This window comes from Conger conger, chromosome 17, assembly GCF_963514075.1.
Source record: "Conger conger chromosome 17, fConCon1.1, whole genome shotgun sequence".
Taxonomy (NCBI): Eukaryota; Metazoa; Chordata; class Actinopteri; order Anguilliformes; family Congridae; genus Conger; species Conger conger.
Window position 1 is genome coordinate 13349762 of NC_083776.1, and position 22946 is coordinate 13372707.

At 43.3% G+C, this 22946-nt stretch overlaps 2 protein-coding genes across 5 annotated transcripts in view; one reads left to right on the plus strand and one right to left on the minus strand.

The window, feature by feature from the left end:
• The window catches only part of LOC133116391 (glycogen synthase kinase-3 beta), a 28965-nt gene extending 17626 nt beyond the window's left edge, over window positions 1-11339 (minus strand). For both annotated transcript variants that reach the window (XM_061225878.1, XM_061225876.1), the window contains exon 1: window positions 10493-11339. In XM_061225878.1, the coding sequence (XP_061081862.1) occupies window positions 10493-10580 (88 nt within the window). In that variant the 5' untranslated portion in view covers window positions 10581-11339. The remainder of the gene's footprint in view (window positions 1-10492) is intronic.
• An 8150-nt stretch (window positions 11340-19489) lies between these two features.
• agap1 (ArfGAP with GTPase domain, ankyrin repeat and PH domain 1) overlaps window positions 19490-22946 on the plus strand; it is a 154636-nt gene continuing 151179 nt past the window's right edge. For 2 of the 3 annotated variants that reach the window (XM_061225842.1, XM_061225843.1), the window contains exon 1: window positions 19490-20509. In XM_061225842.1, coding sequence (XP_061081826.1) covers window positions 20347-20509 — 163 coding nt within the window. In that variant the 5' untranslated portion in view covers window positions 19490-20346. The remainder of the gene's footprint in view (window positions 20510-22946) is intronic. The other variant, XM_061225841.1, reaches the window with a different exon arrangement.

Consider the following 22946-nt stretch of genomic DNA (forward strand, 5'->3'; position numbering starts at 1 on the left):
ATCCTGGGTGAAAAGAGGGCGGTTGGGAATGCTCCTGTAGCTAAACTGGAGGGAGGGGAGGGTGAGGAGGCCGATCAGGTTGGGCTTGGGGTGTGAAACTCAAATTGTAATTGCCCCCACAAGAGAGGGAGATTTTTACAGAACAGAACCGCAGCACTTGTTACTTCCTACTCTACCTTCAGCTGTCTTTACCTTTATTTGAAGTGTTTAAAAGGCGAACAAAACATGTTGCAAAGTTCAGTCATGCCACATGAAGTCAAGGCATTCAGCAGAATAAACGCCAAAAAATGTGTTTTCTGGCATTTGTGGATTTAGAAAAAAATCTGTTTAAAATGAACCTTGTTTTTTTAGTGGGGGGGGGGGGGCGGGGTGACGAACAAAGAACATTCCCTCAAAACCACGTCTCCATGGCAACCGAGTTGTTTTCCACCAAATGTGTCCAAGGTCAAGGGGCCGGAGGCTGCTGACCGCCGACCTGCAGAGGGACCCACAACCGCCGCAGTAATTCTTTCAAGGCAGTCGTCATGGCAACCAGGCATTTCTGGCTCCTCAGGAAAAAAACCCCTCAAAATTAAGTAAATGCACTTAGCACGCCTGGACTTGATTATTCCAACATCCGGCGTGGGAAAGCGTCACGAGAGGAGCACATCATAACGTGCGTCATTCACATCTGACAGTGTGTGCGTGCGTGTGTGTGTTCTGAGCCCAGCCCAGCTGGCCGTTCCCCGGATTAGCAGCTTCCGCCCCCGCTGTCTGGGGGCTCAACATCGCTGCACTAACTTAGCAGGGCCTGTTAGCGCGGCCCACTGCTTTACTGGCTTAGCAGGGCCTGGTAGCGCTGGCACTGCTTTACTGGGTTAGCAGGGCCTGGTAGCGCTGCGCACTGCTTTACTGGGTTAGCAGGGCCTGTTAGCGCGGCCCACTGCTTTACTGGCTTAGCAGGGCCTGTTAGCGCGGCCCACTGCTTTACTGGGTTAGCAGGGCCTGTTAGCGCTGCGTACCGCTTTACTGGGTTAGCAGGGCCTGTTAGCGCTGCACACCGCTTTCTGCTTTACTGGGTTAGCAGGGCCTGCTAGCGCTGCACACTGCTTTACTGGGTTAGCAGGGCCTGTTAGCGCGGCCCACTGCTTTACTGGGTTAGCAGGGCCTGGTAGCGCTGCGTACTGCTTTACTGGGTTAGCAGGGCCTGTTAGCGCTGCGTACTGCTTTACTGGGTTAGCAGGGCCTGTTAGCGCTGCGTACAGCTTTACTGGGTTAGCAGGGCCTGTTAGCGCTGCGTACAGCTTTACTGGGTTAGCAGGGCCTGTTAGTGCTGCACACTGCTTTACGGTGTTAGCAGGGCCTGTTAGCGCTGCGCACTGCTTTACTGGGTTAGCAGGGCCTGTTAGAGCCAATCACCAAACAATTCTTCACTTGTCTAGTAGGCTAGTAATTTGCGACAGCCAGCAATCAACAGCCTTCTTCCACAGGAGTGCTGCGCCAAATAACTAAGCCACATCACTTCCTGTACGCTCCTGCAATTTTTGCAGGAAATGTCAGTCCCCGATACCAGCCTGTCCAAAGGCTGAAAATAGCTAATGCAGAGATATTTATAAGGCACTTACAATACATTTATTTGCTATTGCCTAAAAATTGTCAATAGTAAAAGGCATCACCGAGGTACCAAATAAATTACATATTACACCTTTAACAAGGTCTGTTAGCACTTATCATGGCTGTATTCATTTAGCAGTGTTTGTTAGAGCTGGTCACTGCCGTAATGGCTTTGCAGGGGCTGTTAGCGCTGCCCTGTAAGGCTTGCTATTCCCAGTGCTGCACTCACAAACACAACCCGTTTCCTCCTCTGCCAGGAGAGCTTTAAATCCTCTGCACAGATACAGAAGCAAGATGAGTGATGCGATACTAGGGAGAGGATGGGGGAGGGGCAGGGTGGGGGTGGGGGGGGGGGATATGGGGGGGGTGCAGGATGACACAGCACTGCATGCTCCACAGTGCATGAGAGGCAGAAACCCTCGGCAACAATACGCAGCGGCCTTCACCAGGAAACCGGCCCGGCCGTGGGCGCCCCGCCCAGCCAACACCTCGCCGTCGAAGGCTAGGCCCCGGGGAGATGACCTCAGCTAAGGCCTGCTCTACGCCTTCTTCTGCATATGCTCAGTGAGGCTGGCCAGCCAGCCGCAGCAGTGAGGAGCCTTTAACACCGCAGGCCTGCCTCTCGCCAAACTGTCACCGGAACAGGAAGACGACCGACGGGGAGCCTCCTGAAGGGTGGAACTAAACGACGCAAGTGGAGGCCCAGGCCCATCTGGTTTCCCCAGGAGGAGGCGTTGAAAACAGGGTGGGTCCCGGTGGGAGGAGCCATAGCCACCAACACTCCAGTAATCCGATTGGGCAAGGCGATGCACGGGCACTGCCTGACACCGATTCACTGATCTAGTCCTCTCCATCCCCAAATCCAAGACCAGTCCTCACAGACATCACAGCATGTCCTGCACCACTATGGGCCTGGGAGGCCGTGATAAGGACGCTTCTCATTAAATGGTCACAAATTTATTACCATAGACTCCAACATTTCTTTCAGTCAGGGATCTATTAAAAGTGCGAACAGGTGACCATTAGGAATTACAGCACATAAAAAAAAAGGAAAGTGCCATTCAGGATTTATTTTGGTCAATTGCTTTCAAATGGTAATTGAACTTGATTCGAACACCCCGAGATGGCACACTATTAAAGATTTTTAATTTTTTTTAAGGCAAAGGAGAACGCAACCACTGGCCAGCTGTCATGGACATGTACTGAGGCAGGAGCGGCAGTTCTCAAACAGACATCGGAAAAACAGATACACATCTTCAAAGGAAAAGAATACACCCATTCAGGACATTTGACAAGAGAAACCACATACATCTATGTGCACATGAAGGAAATAAGTCCAAGAGACTGAATATTGGAATCCTTCTGCGTTCATCAGCTCATAGGGAGCCTGGAGGAAAAGAACAGAAGCAGAGAGAATGTTCTGTGAAAGAAGACTTCAAAGTGCCTCTTCACACTCATCCAGAAAGGACTCTTTAAACGGTTCCCTTTTACAAAACTTCAAAGCTGATTGGAAACAGGTTTCTCATGATAGATTAGGAATAAACCCCAAAAACAGTGAGCTATGGAACAGTTGCTGACATCATCCCATTTTGCAATGCCATATCTGGCTGCTGGAGTTTCTACAGAGCGAGGGGGATGATGGGTATTGAGATGCTGTTTCTAAGAGCCAATCAAATCATTTCTGGCCAGGAAAGAAAATAAATAAATAAATAAATAAATACGATACTAGAAGCCTCAATAATGTTTTTGAATGACCTGTTTTTCCTCTCTCAAATAAAAACGATAAAATAATGGTATGACAAGTAAACTGTGTTCCAATAATATCACACAATCAGGGAATCAGCCAACAGACAGTCACACCCACTGCATTATTATTGACCTGCATGGTTAAAGTGGACACAGACAAAAGCAGCCTGGCTACTGAAGTCCAAACATGTTCTCACATATGACTGAGCTCAATACGTTACAGTTTCCCAATGCACAAACATGCAGTCATCAAGACATGAGCAATATTAGCAAAAGGGGTTTTCCAAGAAAACATGAGATTTGCTACTACACGCAAGATTACTGGACAGAAAATTGAGGTAATAAATGACTGAAGTCATTATTAGAGAAGGATCAAAATGCAGACTTACATAAGCATGAAGCACAAAGCTTCAAGCCACCCCATCATCCTCTCCACCCAGACATGGGCAGGGTTTTAATGGATGACTGAAATATCCATCTGCACACATGCATTTCCAGGGCAGCTTGCCTCCATTCCTGCATGACTTATACCGAACGGCAAAGAAACAATAGCGTCCACCATTTTGTTTCTGGATTAAAGATGCTTGTTTAAAGTTACATACTAAGCTACATTTTAGTGTATTTTCATCTCTGCAGATGCCCCCAATCCACCTCCCATTACACAACCACCATAATGCCCCTCCCCCTCATATCCCCCCCACCATCCCACCGTCACCTCCTCCCAAAATGCCCCTCCCACTACCCCCCAGACCCCACTCCTCAAATGCCAACTGCCCTATGGTATTTCTCTTCAGTTCAGACCAGCGAAGCAAGCTATCAGATCAGATGCTCTGCTTCCACAATGAAATGGCCCACACACCAGCCATACTATCTACAGAAGTCCACAGCAAGGTGTTAACTTGACAATACCTGGAGTCAACCTAAATTCTCCCGCACACCCTCCAGATGGCTTAAGGCAAGGGGGCCGAGCAGTCCAACAGAAATGCAAACGCTCGTGACCGCACAGGCAACCTCAGCTGCGGCTGGCCAATGGGCGTGTGCTGACCTACTTTCATACCAAGGGGAGACTTTTCACATATCATAAGCCAAGAGAGCAGATCATGTGTGGCTCTTATCGCCGCGGTTATCCTCATAATATTAACTAGAAAAATGTCTCCAGTCAATCCAACTGGAGAACTATTTAGGCATGATTACCTTTATTTCACAAAATGTATTTTGAATGGCATGAAAGGCCTTTCCCAAGACGCCCGTGCTTTTTACATAAACCTTAATAGAACTGTTCGTATAGAGTACCACCTCTATTCCATTCCCCCCCTCCCCCCCCCCCTCCAGTTATCCTGAATTAACAGCAGTAGTGATTCAAATGTTTAAAAAATGTCTAAAGCGTTCAGACAGAATTCACAGTCACACAAAATGACACAACCGATTAACATTTTCAAAAGGAACAAAGGCAGAGAATGGTAAACTTGACACAAGGCTTCTGCAGATTTCTGTGTACAAATGTGATAAAAGGCAGCTGGGAACACTAAGCTCTCACAAACCACCTTTAATAAGAGTAAAGGGAGGCCTGGGTTATTCGCTGGGGCTTAATTCAAAACAAACTGTTGTTTTTTTTGTTTTTGTTTTTTCAGATATATGAGCATCAGGACATCATTTAATTTTTTTGGTTTAATACTGAAACACTACGCTGTGGTGTCCCAGAAAATAGTCATTGGAATGTTGTCAATCTGTCCACTGAGTCTCGAGTATGAAACATAGCTGATGAAACCCTGTAGACATTTAATGCAGGGAACCATTCAGGATGTGTCAGTGTAACATATGGCCTTTTGACTTTTAACGTTTTTAAAGCTCAATTCTTTGTGTGAAAATGGCAGAATTAGCATTTTAAAAGCGAGAGTGGTCAAACCGATCTTAACGGATGAAATCGAAATAGCACATAATCCAACGGTCTTTCAAGTGACACGAGAACAGTCGAACACAGCCGCTGCAGCTGGATTCTCTGGAAAGGGGAAAAATAATAATGTGTCAACATTCTGCAGCTCAGACGTCAGACCCATGCGCTTCCCCATTCTATTAAGGCTCAAATCTTTTTCCAGCTACCGCTGACAGTCTCTCAGCTGACTCGCTCGTTTTGTTCCCAGAGACCCGCGGCGGCCTGCGGGTTTTCAGCGCGACGGGTCGGCCCGCGCGGTATTACCGCGGGAGGTTGCGCCATGACTCAGGGCCGTGACGGACTCTGCAGGCGGGTAGTCTAAGCGTCACCTCTGCTCTTCAGCGCTTCACACACAACCGCCTGGCGTAGGCCGGGTCAAAAGGGCAGACAGGCGCGCGATCGGATCAGCACCGTCCCCACGCAGAGGAAGCCACGCTCAGAAAGCGCCTCTCAGCTACAAGTGCCGCGTCGCACTACCTAATCGTCTATAAAAAGAAACCGGTGATTAAATGAAGCGCAAATGTAGCAAATATAGTGAAACTGTACTTACTCGAGCCCCGTAACAAAATAAATGCCACACAGCCCATTTACAGGGACGATACAGGAGTAATAGAAGTCATGGCAGGAAACAAATTGAAAAAGAGGAACAAATCTATGGAACAAATCGCCAGGAGTGACAATATTTAAGCTATTATTAAATAACACTGTCACTCAAATGAAAGAGTCTGAAGAGTATAACAATCAGAAAAACCCTCCAACAGAATTAAAAGAAAAAAAGCTCTATTATTCCTTATATTATTATATTAGTCATTGGTTCAATAATTTTTTTTTAATAAATCAGTTAATTCCTAACACCTCACATGCACCTGCATGATTTTAGCAAGACAATATTTAGTAAGTATTTAGCGCCTTGGGCAGTGACAAATCATGGAAATGCGCACACTGCTTTCACCTGTGGGACTTTCTCATAAAAATAAAAAAAAGATTTTAAGTCTGTTAACTTCCAAATTGGCAAGCTTGTTCATGCAAAGCACTCGAGACAAATTATCATTTTTGGAGCCAAAAGGGACATTACATACAAGGCAACAATTTTCAGCTTCCACAAAATACTCCTGTTGATCGTTAAGCAAGAAGCGCTTTCCGAGTAGCCAGTACTCGCAATCATCAGCAGCATTGTTTCAAATTTCTTTTTCCTTACTCCATGTCATGATCAACACAACTCGATAGTCAGAGGCCAGCACCCAAGTCAACATTTGCATTCCCATTAACATTAACGGTCGAAGCACATCTCCACACTACAGCCAGTAAACTGATAGACAAGGCTTCTGACACTAATGACCTTCTCCGAGAGGACAGAAGGCCGGGCTGGGATGTCGCTCTGGCGACTGGAAGAACGTGATCTGCAGTCGGGGCACATGCCTGGACGACCTGATGACATCATGTCCCAGCATTGTGAATATTCTTGCGAATGACTTCACCATTCCATTACACCAGCCCACACCAAGGACACGACACCAGTCAGCAAGGCTCTCAGGCAAAGGGCGAATGCACACCACTTATGGTCTCGTGTAATTTTCTCACATTTAGCATGGTTTTGTTTTCGCTGCACTCCGATGGAACATTCGCTGACGCGGTAGCCCTGCACACACACTGTTCATAAAACTCTTAATGTAGAGAAAAGCGCAGACTTTGCAGAACAGGCTGATGGGCATTTAATGATAGCGAGGCGGAATGGTGAAAGCAGTACGGATAGCTGTATTTTAGCTTTTGAAATAATTTGGTTGCATGTGATTTAATGTGCAAAACACAGGCTAATCTCAACTGTCCACAGTCAAATTCCGTAGCAGTCCGCGCGTTTACAGCCTGCGTTATCCATCACCCAAGCTCACACCAAAGCTTGGCAGGACTATTATTAATGTCTGTGTGGAACTGTGACGCAACATTTCCAGAGCTGCAGGCTGTTCAGTTCCTGTCACATGATCCACAGACAACCCCTGATAGGTACACCTACTTCCAATTGGCCAGGCCCATTTGCAGGTTCCGTTTGCAGGGACCAATCAGCATGCCCATGCCCCATGATCACTTCCCTAAGCCCTAAATCATTCCGGTTAGAGTGAATGGATTTTTCAAATGTTCTCAACCTTAAACCCTTGGTCAACAGGGCAAAGGTATCAGCAACCCGTTTTATGAGGACATCAATGTAACAATCTTAGCCAGTCATTGAGGGACAGCTTCAGCAGGATTTTTTTATTGAATGCAGTAATTCAATGTGGAGAGAAAGGCTACAGCTTCAGACATGTACTACGTTTCATACGACATATGCAAGGTTGTGTCACATACATTCCAGTGTACAAAATCAGGCGCCAAACTAATACCACTTATGTATTCTGCAAGGCAAGAAGTATCTCTGAAATGACATGGTCTTATTCATTTTTTTTCTCATCTACAGACATCCATGATTTTAAGGTGTCAGACAGTAAAATTCCACACAGGTCAGCAGAGCATTTGCAGATGTGGGCAGCCTTCCCTATTCAGTGAACTGGATCAGCTGAGCCACACACACACTGAAGTTCTGAGAGCCTGCACAATTATCATTCTGCATGCCCGTGGCCATCTTTCTAAACTCAAATTAGACTTACCCAGGGGGCTTTGCGGGCTACAAGCTTTTGCATACAAGCTGGTGGAACAGAAAAGGCACAGGCACACATTGTTCCTGGCTGAACCTTGTAAAACATTTGCTCACCTGATACTATTAAGCCATTTATTTTTTATTTTTTAACCAATTCCCATGGTCTTATTGGTTTTGGAATGCTGATTCTATCCTTCATGTTGGTTGACTCACTTTTTATTGATTTTTGGAAGCCAGTCTGTTCTGATTATACTACGGGCTGTCACTGACTTTTAAAATATTCCAAAACCTCTTAACCAAGTAGTTCAGGCTTAGTTCCTGAAGAGGCAGCTGGATGTGCGGCTTATTGGGGTTTGAGAAGCAGAGGGGGCAAACATAAGCCCTGCTGAAAGCTTTGGGGGCCCGCAGCCCCCTCAGACCCCCCTACTGGAGCTCAATCTGCTGGCTAGAGAGGGTACGTGGTAACCTGAAGAGCTGTCGGCATACTCTAAAGCCCGGTTCAGATCAAAACCGCAACACCAAACAAGAAGTCCAAAGACATGCAGGTTAGGGACTACAGATGAAAATCAGCTCATTAGCCAACTCTGGCAAATTGATGTGGAAATGGAAAATGTTGATTAATGTGCACTGTCCCCAGTAAAAAAAATTATAAATAAAATAATGGCAAGTTAAAAAAATATGTATTTTATCAATGTTAGCATATAGACAGTGCAGTCCATGGTAAAGCAACATTTAAATTAGAAAAGCACACCATCTAGTCCCTCTGGACTCAAGATTTGACACTTTGAATTGTGGAGAATGACTTTCTAAAACTTTTTGGTCGGTGACTTTTAAACTGAAGCAGCTTGATCATACAAGGTACCATCCGAGAAAGCGCCTTCGCATGCCATTTATGGACATGTGTGGAAGGGAACCGTGTACATACTTTTTGGATAATTGCTTGTTTCCCTGGATTGGTTCAAAGCAGCTTAGCTATTCGTTCACCTCAAGTCTGTTAATCTAGGAACGCTGAGTTTGCTCCTATGACAAACAAGAGCCCAATGACATGGCCAGATCATGCAAACCCATGTTGGCTCTGCAGGCACTCAGACATGGATTTTGGTTGCCTGGTTGACAACCTGGTTGTTTTGGTTGCAAACCTGAAGTGATGTCAGTCACTGCTTTCATGCGAGAAGGCCACTTTTCTGAATTGGCTTTTCACTTTTCACACAAAAAAAGTGGGACTTGCTACACTACTGAGATCATGGTGCAGCTCACCTTGCTAAGGCAAGTGAGCAAGGTGGTGGATGTGTTATAGCCCATGTCCACCCCTAATTCATTTCCATCACTTAAAAAGAAAAAAAAAGAAAAGAAAATACATTTTTTAAACAACCCGTAAGGACTGCCACTTTAGCTGAGGTAGCTGTTACTGCTTCCAATGTGACACAGCAACCTGTGAGAATAAATGATATTCTTCAGTGGGACCAAAGAACCCCAAACTAATGACCAGCCAATGAGCTTCCGGTCTTTATGTTGTGAAGACACATTTACCTCAAGGTTTGTTAAAATTTTCTGACATTCTCAGGGCTATCTTTTTTCATTTACCAGGGCAGAAATTACCATCTTTCCATTAATGTGCATTAAGTGCTATAAATGGAGACAAAGATCCTAAGGGTAATCTTTCTAAAATTGACGACTTCCCACTCACTGACAAATGGGCAACCCGTCAAACCCTTCCAACGCGCCACACTGTCTTGACCATCGATGCGTAGGCAGCACCAACACGGTGGACACCCATGATACAGTGGTACATGCATCTGGGTTACTCAGAGGCACAACCAATTTTATTTTATTTTATTTTACGGAGCTATTGGCAAAATTATCCAGCTAAACACGTAACCAAATCACATACCAAGGCCAACCCCTGCACTGTTCCACAAGCTCAGGCCAAATCTCTCCAATGCAAGAACATGATCTAAAACGGCGAAGCTACAGTGCCGCATATGGAAACATTGTCAGTCACACCAAGAAGGTTTATAGATATGAAGGCTAAATCCCACTAAATGCACAGCTTGCGCCCCGAGGTGGGAACACACCGGATGTCTTAAGAACACGGCATACATTATAATCTGCAATGTCATCACAAACCCGACGTACTTTTGGAATAAGTAAGCATATAAATTGAAACCACGGTGAATGAACCGAGCACTTAAAAGGACATGCCATGAAATAATTTCCTTGCTGGCCAGTTGTGTGTGCGAGCAGGCTACCATAGGCTACGTGGTGGTTAGTAGCGACTGTAGCCTAACTACAGGTAGCCCATCTGTCACGTCAACAGGAATATCAGAGTTCCATGCTATCGTGCAGTGACAGCATTACCCTAAGGAGGATCAGTGTGAAATGTTAACTGGCCGTAACTGGGAATGTCAAATTATCGGTTAAAATAAATCTGGCACCTGTGTTCGGGAAATTATAATTAAAATGTAGGCTATATCCTATTACGATTAATCACTGTGGCGATTTACTAAGCGAACGAAAGCAAAACATCAATAAAAATGGGCATTTAGCAGCACACACATTCATTTGTGAAAACCATCCAATATCGTACTTACTGCTGACTTTCATGCTACCAAATGCTGAAGGCTGCGGCACTGGCTTGCAGCTCTCTGCAAATGAGGTGGTTCTAGGCCGACCCGACATATTCCAGTTCCAGACCGTCTCTCCGTCTTTCACTTGCAGATGTTTTTCGTTATTTTTGCGTGGTCCTTCACTTGACTTTACAGAACAATAACAGGACCGTCTCAGTATTACAGTATTAATTAAAAATAACAAAACCAGAAACCTCGCCGTCCGCCCAAAATGGTCTCGAACCGTTTTCTTAGCCTGTAGCCTAGCTTACTTCTACTGTTCTACTGTCTTCTCAATTCATCCTTCCAGATTATTAGCTACGTTCTTCTTCTTCACCTTCAACAAAATGTCTTGCATTCCCAAATGTCTCATGAAAATGGCCTTTTCCCAATTTCCTCGATAAAAAAAAAAAAAACTTTACCGGTGTCGTATAACCTACTGATTCACAATATTTCAGCCTTATAATTTAGAACACTAAAAGTAAAATCTAATGTGCTTGATTAAATTTAAATCCTGTTCATTCAAACAGCACCACAATTCTTCATATACTGAGGTGGGGACTCAATGATCCGAAAGCACCAGCCATGGCGGCTCCCCAGTTCAGTCCAGCCAGCAATTCAAGTGAATTTTTTCGAATTTCCAGATTTTTAATCAAATGATTTCCACAGCATTCCAAACAGGTCAGACCCCATACACAAGGAACTGGTGATCGGGAACCCTTGCGATCGTCCGATGGGTCGAAAAAACACACTAGGTTCTTAATTACGTGGGAAATAACAATTCTAAGAGGACTCCTCAAATCTGAATTTCTTTTTATGCCTGCTCCGTCAGTCTCTGCTCGCTCTCTTTGTCACTCCGACCGATCAAACGTAATTTGCGTACATTACGGTGGAATTGTGTGCTAGTGACGGCTAGTAAACAGCACAAAGGAGAACTACGCCAATTTGCCGGAGGAAGAATCGCAAATTGTGAACGCGCGAGCAAACGCTAAGAACGTTGTGTCAGCCAATCCGCAGTGAAGCTTTTGGAGATGGGTGGAGGCACCCGGAGCCTCGCAGGCCAATGCGCTTTTTGCTTCTCATCTCCTATTACAAAATGACGTCAGGAAAGTGCTTTCGTCATTCCCCGAACACTTCCTAGTAACGAGCACAGGGGAATTGGTTACAGAAGCGGATACAAAATAGCGCTGGTCGTTTGGTTATGTGCATGCTACAGTGTTATGTAACAGCAAAGAATGAGACAAATCAGATGGAAATGTCCTAAAATCTTCGTGTACAATGCTAAATATGTGTGTAGTGGTTTGGCTTGAGTCTAGCCGCTAGACATAGGCGGACTGCAGCCTAATGTATAGCTGTGGGAGACGACTAGCAGGCCAAGTATGCTGCTCATTTGAACAGATTATACAAAGTAATGATATAATTTCTGGCACAATAGGTTGATTTTACTGTGGCTTTGAATACATTTAGTTAGATTATCTTTCCACATTGCTGGAACATTATCATGACTAGCTAAGAACACTGGCATCATATATTATGAAAGTGTAACTTCAAAACTCAAGATGCAATATAAATCTGTATTAATTTTATGTTCCAGTAGTATGCAAAAATGTGGGCACCCCCTGGTCAAAAATCTCTACAATGAATATGACATTATTTCTTCACATATTAAAGCAAGATTACTATGCAAAAGTTTGGGAACCCTGTCAGTTAGTACTTTTTAACTCCTCCTCGGGTAACTATAACAGTTTGTAAACTCTTCCTGTAGCCGGGGTCTCTCACTTCTCACTTTTGGAATTTTTCCCCATTGTTCCTGGCAGAACACCTCTAGCTCAGAAATATTCTTTGGCCTCGTTGCACATATAGCATGTTTGAGATCTCTCCACAGATTTACAATAATATTCAAGTCTGGGGACTGTGGTGGCCATTCCAAAACCTCCATCCGTCTTTCCTGGAGGTACTTCATGGTTGATCTCGAGGAATGCTTTGGATCATTGTCTTGCTGGAATACCCAACCTCTTTTCTACTTCAATGTCTGGACTGACCTTGATATTTGGTGGAATCCATTGTTCCTTCCACTCGCACAATATTTCCTGTGCCCCCAGCTGCCACACAACCCCAAAGCATAATGGATCCACCTCCATGCATCACAGTTGGCAAGGTTTTCTACTCTACAAAGGCTTCACCTTCATTCTGAAATCCTCGGACAACTGTTTAGAAGATTCCACGGGTGTTAACACCAGACAGAACAGCCACTGCAGTTGGATACTTTAGAAGTTAGTTCAACCCTGGAATTATACACTCCTGACTCATTGAAGCCCTATCGAGTAAATCACCTGGGTCTGGGGCTTAGTAATAATATTTATAAATAGTAACAAAGAATAATCCAAGCACAGGCGTGGTCCCTTTTCCTTTATTTAATCATTTAAAAACAGTAAAAAATGAAAATGCTTTAAAATTAGCTGAAAGGTCTTATGTTTAATTCTGTACCATTTAGAGTTCAGGTTTCCTTTCAATCACATACAGATTCATTGTAACAGACCAGGGGTGCCCAAATTCTCCCCAAACTGTAATACCGTTAGGAGAAGTTAAACCCTTTCTCAAATCAAAATTTGAGCAGCCTATTTGTTCAGTATATAAATTGAATCTCTGTTCCTAAGAGACTGTTACACAGTTAACAGAAAACGTTCTCATAATGTTACTGGAATACTTTGTCAATGTTATAGCATTGCCACTACATGGCAACGACATTGTGAGAACATTTTGTGTTAACTGGGTAAATTCTTAGCATATAAAGCGTAAATGATGAGTATATCAATAATCAGTACAAGGCTACATTTCATATTGAATTCAAATGTTGCGTCTCAAGACTTGGCAGCCTGGATTCAGAAGCAATAATAAACAAAATTTGTAACTGTCATTAAATATCATAGCAAAATATTTGATCGGAGTACAATGGTGAATTAATGTGCTATGGTTCTATATTTAGTCTAGTAGTCTAGTTAAGCTAGTAGTCAATAGATAAGTGTGTGTATGCATGTGTGTGTATTTCTGTGTGTGAGCATGTGTGTCCAAAGTCCACAATGCACTAGACACCATAAAAGGTGAAAAAAAAAATTCATAATTTAAAAGGGAACATAGCCAAAGGATATGCCTCCAATCATCAAAAGATTTTTAGAACTGTGCCCTCATTCATAGAAACACCCATGTTTAGCTTATACTTTATGAACTTATCCAGGGATACATATCCACTATTGTGCAGCAGGGAGGATTGGTATAGAGTTGGGAACTGTGCTTGTAACTACCACAACACACTACCATACCTTGTGCTGTACATTCTCTGAGAGGATGGCGATGATATCGATACCACAAAGGATAATTTTAATTATTTTAAAATCACCATTCCCTTTGTCAGAATTTGAAAGTATTTTTGGCCTCTTTCATCCAAATGAAGTAAAAATTATAGCAGGGCTGGCCACCCCTGGTTCTTGTAAGCCACAGAGTATGCTCTTCTTCCTTGATACTTAGCAGTTCTCTGTCAATCTATGCAGCATTTTATGCAGTTATCCAGCTAATGCAGTAATCCTGCTTTGTGAAACATCAAAAGGTTCTATCTGCATTCTGGGTAGTTTTGAGCTTCAAAGCTTTCACATTCTAAAACAGCAAAACCGAAATGCCGGGCAGTTCTTCATGAATCAAAACGACAAACACCCTGAAAGTACTGTACAATATCAAAATGCCCTATAAACAACATAATGTCTAAAACAACAGTTAGCACCTTGTAATTTGAAGGTTGGCAATTGCAGTAACCTCATCTATCTAATTTTGGAGGGCAGAGACAAGCACGTGATGCCAGGCACCATTTCCGATCACACCGCAGTCCACAAGTCGGGCTTGCACAGACATGAGTCAGAGGAGGACACGTCATGTGCAGCTTCCCAGGCAAACTTGTGGGTGCCCCATCGACCAGTGAGAGTAGCTGCCTGGTGCACAACGGCATGCTTTCATCATCAGCCAGTTGAAACCCTCCAATCCCCTGGCAACATTCGAGACAATTGTGCAGACACGTGCACAGATGGACGCCAACGCATTTGGAAACATATGCTCCTGCCGTGAGGCAGTAAAAGTGCCATTTTGGCAGCGGATTTGTGTTTATTTATTTATTAATTCATTTTCATTTTAAAGAGCACCATCCGCCGCATTCGCAGCATATGCCCTCCGAGAAGTCGGTCCTGCGATTTGCGCATAGCACCACGGGCCTGCCAGCCACAGTCAGCACAGTTCAGTCCAGATTCAATACCACACAGCAGGGCACTTCCAAGCAGAGGAACAGTGCCTTATAACAGGTTGGGCCACACAGCAGCCCCTGTTCCACTAGAAGAGTACGCAAACAAAATATGCCTTTTTCCTCCTCTCTGTTTCAAAACTCCTGTGGTAAATATAAGAATTGTATAATGATGTGAACAGGCCAATCAATTCATTGAGGCACTGGACAATTGATGCTTCTCATTCACCCATTCACGCACACACTGGCACCAACTGTGATTGGCTGTCAGGAGCATTTGGGAGTTAGTTGTCTGGCTCAGGGACACACCCGGGGCGAGATCGACTGCTCTGCCGGACAACTGCTCTTACCCTCCCACCCTCTGACTGCCACATGACTGCTCTTACCTCCTGAGCCTATGTCGCCCCAGTCTAGATCATGGGTCTGTGGCCCCAGAGATAGAGGGTGTGCAGAGCAGTTACAGACCCCTGGTTGAGAGAGTGTGCAGCACTGTATCAAACCTGGACTTGAACAGGGGCAGCCTATAGCAAGGCCTTTAGCCCCACATTGCTCCGGGGGGGGGATCAACTGTAAGTCACTTTGGATAAATGCGACAGCGAAATAACTGCAATGTAATGTAATGGACAACCCAGTGAGCTCTGACTCCTATACATGATCAGGCAAGCTGTTCCACACATTGACGATTCTGTGTAAGAACCTTTTTTCCTATCAGTACAGGAGCTACTTTTAACTAATTACCACTTACTGTATGCCCCTCTCTCTTCTATTGACAAAACTTTTTGGAGTAATGCATTTTACTGAACTGGTGGGAATCCATTTTACTGAACTGAAACAAATTTATTCTAACATCAGTTGATTTAGACCCTTTTTCTGAGCACAAATAGATTAAGTTCTTTCCTTGTCACCTTTCCGTTTTATAGGAACCATGTAAAGTGGCATATCATAAGTCAGGGGTGCACAACTCCGGGCCTAGAGCGCTAGTCTGAATTCTGGTTTTTGTTCCAACCAATTACCTTTTCTAAACTATCCTGGTGCACTCCTGTACTTGAGGACAGTGAAATATGTAGGGTACACTTTCACTCTGCGGGTGCAGCTGGTCCTAATACAAATGTTAGATCAAGATAGGATGGGAATAATTAAATAAATAAAAAGCAGAAGTTGTCGCAAGCAGTTCAGTTGAAGTGCCTTTGCTCAAGGGTTCAGTGGAAGCCGGCTGCCTGGGAATCAAACCTGCTGACTCGTCAGCTGATGTACCTCTGAGTCACACGCTCAGTTCCCAAAATATTCTACTATACTGGTCTGGGTTCCTGTATTCCCTCTAGATTCTAAGTTTCCAAGGATCAAGCTTACACATAGGATGTTTGAGCAAGATGACAGGATTCCAGTTGTAAAAAATCCCAAACTGCAAATATAGGTGGTGTATCTTGCTGTCCCACATGGATTCAAGGACATTTCCCCAAATAAAGGTTGTCTCTGATTGAGGTGGCGCTGTGAATAGAAATTTCACTCCATATTCAGGTCCACCTTGAAGTTAATTTTGATTTGACAAGGCGTCGATTGAACAAGAACAAAATCGAATCATAGTCATAGGCTACAAATGAAACAGCCATTTTGTTTATTCCTGACCAGAAGGGGGAGCTAGAAACCTGTCTTTTGTCCACCAACATTAGTGACTATTTGGTCCAAAGCCTCTGAAAAAAAGATCAAATGGTGGGAAGTATTCCCCTTGAGAATTTCATCCTGGAAATCTCCCAAGCTTCAGCTTCTTCTACCTGGCAATTGGCACACTACAAATTCAACAAAGGGGCTCAAATATAAAACATTGTTGCAGACACTGACACAAGCCGAACCATTATGAAATAAGCCCATCTTTACAATAAATAACAACTCAACTGGACAGCGTGGACGTATTTATCAAGATAAAGTCTAATTATTTGAAATCCTTCCAAAGGAATTCTTAAACTGTGCAAAATGAAAATTGATAATTACAGATAAACCAGTAAAGAACCTTACAGGAACACACTGGAGAACAGGAACACACTGGAGAAAAGAAAATAAAAATACAGTGAGAACAATATGTGTAGTTTTGTGATGTGTAAAACATGTGTAAATGTGTTATCATGGATATTCTTAAAAACACTTTTTTGTCAATATTAGTTTTGAGTTATTTTTATTGATATTTGAGAAGACTGTGGAAGGATTACTATCACTCCCCACCGAAGGTGCCTTACTAACTGGCCTCACACAAAAAGGCCTGGTGAGAAGCACACAATTCCACTAAGCTGAAATAAGCATGCACGGAATGTTGCCTGTTACCTAGTGTCCGTCACAAAGTGAAACATGTCTACTGAAAACCATTGCTCTTTGGACAGGATTTGTCATGATCAGCCATGTTGGTTGATCTGGGATATGGCTGAAAAGTGAGGATAAAGTGACCGCCTTCCATTTTGTCAACATTATGAGCATCCTGACAGCAAACCAGTGAAACAACTAGCCCTGGTTTTCCCTGTAGCTGAAGGCTTGGATTTTTTTGTAGCTTCTTTCAATTAAAGTCATTGTGGATTTCAAATTCATTATCAAGCGAAAAAGCAAACTGTCAACACACACATGCATGTGCATCCACACACGCACATACATACACACGTGCACACAGAAGCATACACACACAGTTGTTTTCTAGCCATTGTAAGAAAATTCTTATGTTTGAAACTATGAAACCTTAGCTATTCATAAAACAAAGCGACCGTATATGTATAATTAACTCATGGCATAGCAAACGGTACCCCACACCTCTTCCGTTCACAGTTAGCTTGCTAGCGAAAGTCTGTAATTCTCAGACATGATGAGACAAGCAAAGTATTTCCATAATTAAAATGGAGCCGGGGAACTAGAATACACTGTTTCCCTGGAGTCTGTGCTTCATGATGTCTGACAGTATTGCAGATTTTTAAAAGTCAAACAATGGATCTCATTCCCCTCTTGTGAAAGATTGTGGTGATGATTATGGTGTCATCGGGGAAATGCTGTTGCACAAATAAGGGATAGCGTTTTGAAAAATAAGGCATTCCTTCAAATTTTCACACTGGCTCTTCAGACTCAAAACCAAATCCACTATTTCAGTGTGATTGTCAGGCTAATTCAAAGGGCTTTTAATATTCTTTTTAATATTCATTGTCAACCAACTGGTCTGCCACATACTATTTCAGTTGGAATATGTACCTAAAATGATACGTATTAATTATTGTATATGTAATATGTATTTTGACAAGATCCACTCTAGTATTAGTAATTCCTTCAGAAAAAACAAAAAACAAAAAAACAAGTGAAATTTTTTCTGGATATCATGATTAATGGGTCAGTGATATCTTAATGAATTGATTTATAACTCAGAGGTGTGTACCAGATTTGATGGATGGCTCGTCACCTGAGACTGGGTATTGGGTTGAAAACCCCAGAGCAGCAACTGAATTCCATTGGTTTGGCCTCCTTTTCCTTCAACCTGACTTATCACCAGAGCTGTGCTGATAAGAAAATGTAGACCAGAATGACCTTCAAGGTCATTGTAGAAGGACACATTAAAATGTGTATCACATGGGAAACAAAGACAACAGGAACACAGGCACAAAACCGCGTAAACAAAGCAAACGAGTGCAGAGCTGAAAAGCAATTATATATCAATATAAATCTGAGGATAATATAATATATGATAGTCTATCCATTAGTGTAACTTTACAAGATGTTGCCAGCATGTTGTGCCTATATAACATTATCATGCAAGCTCTGATTTCACTCAGGTCTAAGTAAAAAACAAATACGCGTGAAAAACAGGTAGAAGAAGCATGAAAGGGTGTGTTTTTATTGTAGTTGCGTGAGAGCAGCGGTTTGCTACTGATACTTGCATATAGTTTGCGCCACCACTAGGGGGCGGGTGATGGGAAAATGCGAGTTTGGAAAATGCGGCGAAAAAATTCAACATGGCGAAATTGCTTTTCTAAATAAGTACAACACCAGATAATAATAATAATAATAATAATAATAATAATAATAATAATAATAATAATAATAATAATTTCATGACTGACTGTTTAGGAAGCTATCACTTCCTCACATTCAAAGTTTCAGTTCGTATTGTAGGACTATATTAAATTATCTATTTATCAAGGACACACTCCATAGTTACCATAGCTTCAACAGATTTGTATCATAAATAGTTACCCTATCCTAACTTACCACAGACAAAATGATCTACCACTCATGTACAGCTTTGGGCACTTACATTGCACAACAATGCCTGCCATTTACAACGGAGTCGTTAACTGCACCTATTTCAATAGACCTATATATATAATATACGTCGAATGTTTATTTGTTTATTCTAGTTATAAGTCGAATGTTTATTTCTTCATGCTAGTTATAAGCAACATTTTCTTTGCAACAATGCTTCAGAAGTGTGGGCCAGTTCAGTTCATAACAAAAGTATCTTTACACATGGCATGATCTGTAGTTGAAACGGGGCCGCGACACATTAACGACCGCAAGTGGTTATGATTCCAAATTTTGGTCAGGACTTAATTCCAAGAGTTATCTTGAAGCCACAGAAAAATTATACTGGCAATTTGGTCTAACGCTGCACCTGCGCAGTACTGATCCTCGTGAACAAACGCTAGGAGACGTCCAAGGAATGAGCAGGCGCAGTGATGTCAGACGTTGGAGGAAGAAAATTCCACCCATCCACTGCATACGGAGCAGGGAGAGGAAATACTGTAGTTGCTATTGTAATTAGTAGCTGGTATTGTTATGGTCATATGTAGTCTTCTTCCATACGCTGGTACCATGTGGGGCCGAATCGGAGCTGGGTCGCTATCTAGTGCTAGCTTCCCAACTAGCAAACAAGATTAGTTTGCTCCACGGCATGACAAGGGGTCGGCTGAGTCACCAGGAGTTCTGCCTCCTTGTCCAGCACTAGCTAGCCAGGAGTCGGAGGGCCTGCTGCTGCACATAAGGAACTCAAGACTGTAGCCGTTATACATTTTTTTCTTCAACTTTTCTATATGCACATCTAACGCTTGACGATTTGTGACTTATTGTTCATATAATCCGTGTGAAATTCGGGAGTGTGGATATGGGGAAGCGAGGTCGGGCCGACTGTGGAACACTGTCGCTCCGAGCAACTGGAACCAGGGGGGCGCAGTTTCTTTCTCCGGCGTTCGGGCTTCTATTTTGGGATGTGCTGTTTGGAATTACAACATTGTGCACCCTCTCTCAGGCACTGAACATCTGAGAAGCAGAAATATTAGCAAAGAATACAAGACCGCACTTCTCTCTGCGCGTTAGCCACCCTAGCTAGCTGGCGACAGTGGTAGCAAACATTACAGTCAACAGCCGGCTGGGAGGGATTACTAGCTGTCAGTACCAAGCAAATCGATAAGGAATTTTGGTTAATGTTAGCTGACTAAATTACATAATTAATTTAAAAAAGATATCTCACTAGCTAGAGGGCTTGCGACCTATTTGGACATTGATTGAGAGCAACCAAAGGACAAAAACTACTGTTAAAATGAATTACCAGCAACACCTTGCCAACTCGGCTGCTATTCGAGCCGAAATCCAGAGGTTTGAATCCGTCCATCCGAACATCTACTCTATCTACGAACTCTTGGAGCGAGTTGAGGAGCCGATTCTGCAGAATCAAATCCGGGAGCATGTCATCGCCATCGAAGGTACGAAACATGCATTGCATTCGTCATTGCATTGGTCTAACCAGCTAGCAGTTGTCCACAATCATCACATTGTGTAACTAGGTAACCTGGCTAAAACTGCTGCACGGTAGCGAACGCTAGCTAGCTAACTGCGTAGACTCGGTGAAACCATTGATTGATATTAAAGCAAATGTTCTAGGCTACACGTTATGATTGTCCCTGGATATGGGTTTTTGGTTTTATTTGGTTTATGAATACACCTGGAGTCTTGGTGGGATGTTACATGTTAGGTCCTGCTTTTATTTGAACGTCTTTGTTGTCGCTTGTTGTCTAACGTTATTTGTGGCAGTACACATGCCACCCCGCAAACCATAGCTTTATTTTGACACCTGCAATACTAATATACCTAATACCTGAAGTAGCTTAAACATTTAATGGATATAAGCCATATTTTCCTGCATATTAGAGCCATATTTTGCTGCGTTGGCTTGACCTTGCTGGTTAGACCGCATTTCCCTTGTATATATATTTTAATATTCACACTTTATTCAAACAGTGTCGTTAAAATCTTAACTAGAGAGCTACTGACATAACGACATTGGATATAATACTTTTAGTGCATCCTAGCTTTCGTGTATGTATAAATGTCTTAGCTAACATATACTTGCTAAACGTGGTTGGTTAGCCACTTGATTCGATTCTTAGTTTTGCGCACATTTGATGGCTACAGTTGTTTGTCGCTGCATGACCTGCCCATTACTACCTTTCTCTGGGTTATTTACCGTATCTTCAGCCAAATGACACATTTGGCAGATCGCTCGGGATCCCCCCTCAATGACGACGTTTTGGAAGCTTACTGGGACATATGGATGGGCATCTGGGCTGATGGTAACCTTCGAGAAAAGCCCATTAACCCTACCATCGGATCCATGTGGCCTTGCTTTTTCTGTAATGCTGCATTTGCCAGAAAGCTCCCTTCACCTTTCATGACAAGTAAATTGTATCAATTGTAAGGTCGTTGAGTGGTCATGCATGATTGCTGCCATCAAAATATGTGAGCTTGTTTGCTTTGTATCGAAACAGTAGAACAGACATTGTTCAAATTAAGGTAGTCTTCTGTGAATGCCATCAGCGCAGTATCATGTCTGACCCAGAACACTCAATATTCTTGTCTTGTCTCGAGATGTCACAGGAAAGCTCGTAGCACAGCCGTATAATGGAAATGTGTCAGAGATGGTCAGTGCTGTTGAAGGGGGCAGCGGTGCAGTTTTGGAGTGCTAGTCGGCTGACTGTTATGCTGCTGGTCTAAATCCCAGGTGGGGAATATCCGTTGTATCCTTGAGCAAAGTACCTAACCTGATTTGCTTCAGTGAGTATCCAGCTGTGTAAATGGATATGTAAAGGACATGAGCCATGGAAGGCCCTCTCTTAAGCTAGAACAAGGCCGGTAACAGACAGAACTGAGCCGAATTAGACTGGCTGAAAGTGTTATGTAATTTGTGTACACACGTTTATCTGTAGATAACACCTTTAATCTGAAAACACATTAACCAGCTACCATATTCATTTTGTAAATTAGTTTCTCTTATTGCTTCTCACAGGAGGTGGAGCGGTGTGATTCTCTGCTTAAGGAATAAACACTTGCTTAATGTATTGTCTCCCACAATGCACCAGATGGGACCGATCCCAAACCCAATGATTGGATTCTTGATGCAGATGGCATTGAGCACTTACCAATCAATTGAACAGGGTGTCAGTCCATTGGAGCTCCTGTCAGCGTCAAGCTTGCTGCTCGACTCTTCCCTCATGAATTTTTTAATCAAATTGCACTAAGTAGTCACAAGTGAACCTCGCCAAGCCTTGAGATGGATGCGCTTATTGTAACTTGCTTGTTTACTTGATTCCAGCTCCTCAAGAGGGGCAACAGGGCTACCCTGTTTAAAGCAGGTCTTGTGTTTTGGAACGTGCAATTTCTTTCAGCTGAGGGCTCTCAAAAATGCATAAAGGTACTTGGTTAAAACTCTGGGGCAAAACAAGTCCCCACAGTGTACCAGTTTAGAGCTTGTCTTAGCATATTTTCTTTTGTAAATTCACTTTGTAGCCTGTGGCATTTCTATAGTCTTGGCAGTTGGGTTATCGAGCTAACATTGCCTGGATACGCGTGTCTGCACCCAGCAGTGTGCACGTGCAGCTTGGCCTACTGTCAGCCTTTGGCCCAAACTCCGTTTCTGTGTCGTGCTTTAGGAGGCTCTCCAGACGCAAACCACCACAAGGAGAAGATTGCAGGCTCCTGTCTCGACAAATAGGCTGTGTTATGTTTATTTTGGAATATTTTTGGTCTCTTCACTGCTGTTAGAGCTTTGAGCAAAATGCTTTTCATGGTTTCACAGCTTCTGATGTATGATGGTAAATGGTTGGAATGTATATAGCGCCTTCATCCAAAGCGCTGTACAATTGA